Here is a 6,199-nt window from a genome sequence, read left to right on the forward strand (position 1 = left end):
CACCCGTGTGCCCCTGCCCCGTCCTGCACTAAACCCACTGCGTCCTCGTGGCTCTCAGCATGCAGGGAGCTGGTGGCAGTGATCCTCACAGCGCAGGAGGAGCCTGCAGTGCAAATCCTGCTCTGCAGCAACGCTGCATGGAAGGGACTGGGACCGTGGCTGTTGGCTGCGCACGCAGTTGGGGATTTTGGGCCACTGAGCCCGGTCCCAGTCCTTCCTTCACGGCCGCTCATCCTGCAGAAAGCTCGCTGCAAGCCCTGCTGGGCTCTGGGGATGTGGGGAGCCTGCAGCTCCCGGGCTTAGCTGGGCTGCCTGCAAGCCCCGAGAGGCTCTGATAAGAAGCCCTGGCTGGGTGCGGCACGTGCTTTGGAAAAAACATACTTACAAGACGGGTTGCGATAGCTCCAAAGGTTTATTTGTCTGCTTGCGATTTATCAGGTAAGTGACGCGTGTGTGTGGCTTTCTGTACCCCGCCTGCATCGGCCGTGGCAAGGGGCTCTCAAAGCGAGCCCTCCGCCCCCTTCCCCAAGCCGACAGGGGAGCTCAACGGGGAATTTGGGATTTCTGTTTTACCCTCAAACCTACCCTACGGGGCGGAGGTGACCCCGTGGGCTGGGTTCTAGTGCTGATTTTCTGACACACGGGGTCCTGCTGCTGGATGGGGCTGGAGGGGGAGATGCTGGGGGCCCTGGGTGAGGTGTGGGGGCTTGGGGAGGTTGGGTGCTGCCCACCGGTGGGGACAGGGTGAAGCCACCCAACCTCCCGCTTTGTGTCAGGAGCGTGCTTTGCTCTGTCCTGGCGATGGGTGCTGGTCTCTAAACACCTCCAGACTCAAAGACTTTGGTTCGTGGAGCCGGTGCCTGTCCCCCCCCCTCGCCTTCCCCAGGTCCAGGACACACGGACGGGGCCGGGCTGACCGCGGGCAGCGGTGGAGCCGTCGCTCCCGGCACTGCCCCGGTGAGCCCGGCACGGCGGGGACGGGCGCGTGTCAGCAGTGGGCAAAGCTGTCCTCACTGGTGTCGCGGAGGTCCAGGCCTGCGAGGCCAGGGGGGTGGCGGCAGGTGAGGTTGTTGTAGGTGTAGACGGGGACGTGGGAGTCGTCCCCCTCGGCCACGGACTGCACGAAGCGCGGGACCACCGCGGGGTGCCGCAGGGAGAAGTCCCGCAGCCCCTTCAGCGAGCAGTTGCAGTGCCAGTTGTTCCCCCCCAGCCACAGCTGCTCCAGGGCGAAGGAAGGGCAGAGGAAGCCCACCGAGAAGGTCTCCAGGGAGTTGTTGCTCAGGCTGAGGTACCGCAGGTTGGCCAGGGGGGAGATGACGGCGTTGTCCAGCGTCTCCAGCTGGTTATGGGAGAGGTCGAGCCAGAAAAGTCTCTGGAGAGGGCTGAAGGCGTCCTGGGAGACGTCCAGGAGCTGGTTGGAGGAGAGGAAGAGGTACTCCAGGTTGCTCAGACCCACAAAGAGCTGGGAGGAGAGGTGGCTCAGCCTGTTGTGCTTCAGGTCGAGCTCCAGGAGCTCGTGCAGTTCGCTGAAGCTCCGGTCCTCGATGACGGCGACGGCGTTGTGCTGCAGGAAGAGGCGCCGCAGGCTGGAGAGGCCGGAGAAGGTGCCGGCCCTGATCCTGCCGAGGCAGCTGTGCTCCAGGTGGAGGCTGTGCAGCTTGGTGACCCCCTTGAAGACGAAGTCGGGCAGGGCCTTGATGCAGTTGGCAGACAGGTGCATCACCGCCACGTTGTACAGCCCCAGGAAGGCCCCGACCCTGATGTCCTGCAGCTGGTTGTTGTTGAGGCTCAGCACCTCCAGCTGGCCCAGCCCCTCGAAGGTCCTTTCGGCCAGGCTCCGGATCCTGTTGTGGCCCAGCTGCAGCTCCTCCAGGAACTGGAGGTCTTTGAAAGTCCTGGGCCGCAGGCTGCTGATGGAGTTGGTGGACAAGCGTAGGACGTGCAGGCTCAGGAGGCCCAGAAACGTGTCCTCAAAGAGCGAGACGAGGCGGTTGTGGGACAGATCCAGCCACCGGAGGGACTTCATGCCCATGAAGGCGCGGGGTGCGATGGCGTTGATCTGGTTGTGGTTCAGGTAAAGCTTCTGCAGCTTCTGCAGCTTGACGAAGATGTTGATTTTGATGCCCTTGAGCGCGTTCCCGCTCAGGTCCAGCTCCTTCAGCTCCGTAAGGCTGCAGAAGAGCTGGTGCTGCAGGTAGGGGAGCTTGTTCCCCGCCAGGATCAGCTCCCTCAGGTTGGGCAGGTCGTGGAAAACCTTGTCGGGCAGCACAACCAGCGAGTTCCAGCCCAGGTTCAGGTACCACAGGTTGGAGAGCCCGGCAAACAGCCCTTCCTCCACCTTGCTGAAGAAGTTGTTGTTGAGGCTGAGGGAGACGAGGTTCTGGGTGTGCAGGAAGGTGTGGGGCGCCAAGTGCTTGAGGCGGTTGCGCTCGAGGTGGAGGTGGTAGAGGCTGCGCAGCCCGTGGAAGGCGTGCTGCTCCACGGCGGCCAGCTGGCTGCTCTGCAGGTCCAGGAAGTCCAGCCCCGAGAGGTTCCTGAAGGCCGCGGCCGGCAGCTGGGTGAAGTTGTTGCCGTCCAGCCAGAGGGCTTTGGCGTTGGCGGGGACGTCCTCGGGGAGCTGCGTCAGGTTGCGGCCGCTGCAGAAGACGTTGAGCTCCTCGCTGTAGTCGTCCAGGCTGCAGGCGCAGGGGCTGGGGCAGCGCAGGGGCTCCGCGGGCTCCTTGGGGACGTCCCCATCGTGGGGCTGGGACGCGGCGGCCAACAGCAGGGCCAGGGGCAGCAGGAGCGGGGCCCTGCCCGCTGCGGGGCACGGAGGGAAGGGAAACCGTGAGCAGGGCGAGCGTGGGGTGGAGACCCCGTGTGCAGGGCGATGGCTGCCAGAGGGGACGATGCAGGGCTGGGGGACCTGAGAGCCTTGGGCTGTGCCACCGTGGTGTGGCACACGTCACCTAGCAGCACCACGGGGCAGGGATGCCTGCTGGCACCGGTGTCCCGCAGGGGACGGCGGCCTCTGGTGTCCCCCTGCCCAGGGGCTGGCTGGTCCCAGCCCATGCGTGCGCAGTGCTGTGTCCCGAGTCCCCCCCCATGCCCTCCTGGGTCTCTGTCCCTATGTCACAGCAGTGGCTTCTTCCTTCCCCCAGAAATGCCAGCAACAGCGCTCCTCGTCCCCTCGCCTCCTTCCTCCCCAAATTCACAGAGAGGGCTCTGCGTCACTGCGCCCCAGAAGGCGCAGGAGCTCCCCGCCTGAGTATTGAGCAGCAGAAAGCGAGGGGGGATAAAAAAGTTACCGGCAGCCACCCGGCAAAGTCCCGGCAGGGTTTGGCCTCTCCCCCCCCCCTGGCGCCCCCTCGCCCTGCCCGGCTCCCTGTGCCTTACCTCTGCCTGCGCTCATGGTGGCGGGCGGCTCCGTGCGCGCTCCCGGCCCCGCGCAGGGATGGAGCAACCACCTTGACGCCCGTCCAGCGCCCGCCGCTGGCCTTAACCCTGCCGCTGCTGGGCTCGGCCACAGCCGGAGAGAGAAGGGACAGGCACAGGGCTTCTCCCCCTGCTCCCTGGCGGTGTTTGTCCCAGCTGCAGGGGCACACGGAGACGTCTGCGGGAGCGCCGAGCACAGGAGTCGAGGTGAAACGCCGGGAGATGGTCCTGGAGGACGATGCTCCTGCTGGGGATGGGGTTTGGTGGGCAATGAGGAGAGGCAGAAGGATGAGGGCACCTCGTGGGGTGGCTGCAGCTGTGCCCCAGGCTCCTGTAGGGTCCCCACCGGGTGGCACCGGCCCTTTGCTGAGGGTGCTGGTGGGGTGAGCACGGCGCCAGACCCGTGTCCCGGTGGCCGTGCTGGGGGCACAAAGGGCACTCAGCGTGGGCTGTCCCCACAGCCCGGGCACTGCGGTGTGGTGCAGCGTATGCAGAAGCCACCAGAAGGGCTCGCTCCTTCCTTCACGTAGGGGGTTTCGTGCTGGGGGTTTCCCATCAATGTCCCTTCCCCATAGTGCTGGAGGGAACGGAAAATGCTCCAGTGTGAGCTTTTCTCCTTGACAGGGTCCTGGTTTGCATCCCCATGATGCCCAAGCTTCACAGCTCTGTGTGTCCGTGCGGAGAGCTGAGGGCTGGCAGCGGGAAGCAAAGACAGCCCCGAGCCCGCAAGGTCCCCGTGGGCGCTGGTGGCAGCGCTCCCCTGCTGGAGCCGCCTGGCAGCTCCCCAGGTCCGTGGGGAAGCTCTGACCCTGTCCTGTATCCCAGGTCATTTTCCCCACCTGCCTGCGTCCAATGTGGCTTCCGAAGAATTCTTTACCAATTTCCAGGAAAAAAAAAAAAAAGGTCGCTGGTGCCCAGGCTGGAGGAGCCCCGTTGGCTCCCCGGTATCAGCCACCCGATGAACCCAGGGAAAAGCCCCCGCTTGCCCTTCAGCTCCTGCAGCTCGCCTCGTGCCAGTCCCTGGGGACGAGGATGGGGATGATACGGGGACAGTGATGCTGTGCAGCCGGGCTGGCGGGGGGTCTGTCCCTGCTGCCATGTCTCCATCCCCACAGAGCACACCTTGTCCTCCCCTGGCTCGCAGGGGACTTCTCAGGTCCCCGTTCTTTAATTTTGGCAGAGGTTTGAAATGGTGGAAAACCGGGGAGCGTGCCCATGGGAACAAGTGTCAGGGTGAGCAAGCGAGGGATGCCGGCGGTTCTTTGCTCAACGCGATCGAACTTTGCAGCCCGGCTCAATGAGAAATGTTTTTCCAGTTTCTTTTTGGCCCGCAGCAGCGCTCTCCTCCCCCTCTATTTTAATCTTCTATTCTGGGAAATTATAGATCCGAAGGGAGAAGCGGGCGATGGAGACCAGCGCCCCCACCGCCAGGCGCTAAGCACATATTGACACAGGGCGTAATCAATGGGGGAGCCACAAACAGCTGAACCAGCACGGCCCCGCCGGCCAAAACCCACAAAACCCACGGGGTAAATTTTAAAAGCAAGCGACCCACAGCCGCTCGGAAGGTGACGCCGCGCACAGAGAGCCTCTCGCTGGGCAAACAGCAAACAAATGGCGATGGGGAAAGCAGCAGCCCCTTTCCCACGCTGTCCTCAGGCCCTCGTCTCCCAAATCCTCTCGGGATGCTCGGGACCCCAGGACCAGAGGGGCTCGGTCCTTCCGCGGGGATTTGGCCAGGGGTCCCCGCTGCCACAGCCTCCTCCTGCCGGCACCGTGGCTCTTGGTGTGCTCGGGCAGGACCAAAGTCCTGCCCTGGTTGCCATGGAGAGGGCTGTAAGGGTATTAGGGAGAGCAGCAAAATCACCAAAAAAACACTTTCGGACCTATTTCAGCTCTTGGGAGTCATTGCCCACCCCCAGCCCCCTTCCCTGCCCACCCTGGCGTCCCAGCCTGGGGTCCCCTGGGGTGGGACGCTGCAGCCTGGGGCGTACAGGCCCATACTGGTGGCACTGTTGGGGCACTGGGGGCACTGGGAGGTGCTGGGGGCACAGGAGGGGCTGCGCGACCCCCCTGCCACCGCCACCCCTCCGGCCTCCGGCCGCCAGGGGGCGCAACAACAACACCGCCTCCACCCGGAAGTGCCCGCGCCCGTTGCTATGGAGACGCGGCGCGGCCTGGCCAGGCCCGGCCCTGCCCGGCGGGAGGAGGCCGCGGGAGGCCCCGAGCCCGGTGCCCGGTGCTCGGTGCCCGGAGCCCTCCCGGCGCACCCCGTGCTGCCAGGGCCGGCCGGGGTGGGGACCGGCGGTGTGGTGTCCGAGGCCTGCCCCAGTTCCCCTTTGAGCTGTTTTAGAGCTGTGTCCAGGTGCAGGCTTGCTGGTGACCCAGCCACCACCTCCTGTGCGTGCCCGCACTCTGGAGCAAAGGGAAAACTCGGCACAGAGTTACCATGTGTGCCCTTTGTGGGTTAATAAAGCACGTCTGGGTTATATGGGTTTGTTGTCATTCTTTATTTGGTGGTTGGTTTTCACTGGACACAGGCTTTGGGTCGCAATGACAGACTGAAGCCAGCCGTGCCTGCCCCTCTGCCACCGGTGCTGTGAGGACAGCGTCTGTCCTTCATCTTTCCAAACCAGGGGAAAAAACATCACAGCTGTGTCTGGTGTGGGCACAGCACCCAGCACTGAGGTGGCTTTGCTCCGAGCTGGGCCCGCCAGCCAGCGTAGGTCCATAAATAACACCGTGTGTTATTTAATTATCCTCACCGTGCCGTGACGAGCCAAGC

At 64.2% G+C, this 6,199-nt stretch overlaps 1 protein-coding gene across 1 annotated transcript; it reads right to left on the bottom strand.

Moving 5' to 3' along the window:
• Positions 1–405: 405 nt before the first annotated feature.
• IGFALS (insulin like growth factor binding protein acid labile subunit) lies at positions 406–3,931 on the bottom strand. The gene is made up of 2 exons (XM_082772063.1): positions 3,376–3,931; positions 406–2,799 (listed from the first exon to the last, which is right to left on the bottom strand). Exons 1-2 carry the CDS (start codon positions 3,389–3,391, stop codon positions 989–991), a joined length of 1,827 nt encoding a protein of 608 aa, XP_082628189.1. The 5' UTR covers positions 3,392–3,931; the 3' UTR covers positions 406–988.
• Between the last annotated feature and the right edge of the window lie 2,268 nt (positions 3,932–6,199).

Source organism: Aythya marila (assembly GCF_965140915.1).
Source record: "Aythya marila genome assembly, chromosome: 15".
Lineage (NCBI taxonomy): Eukaryota > Metazoa > Chordata > Aves > Anseriformes > Anatidae > Aythya > Aythya marila.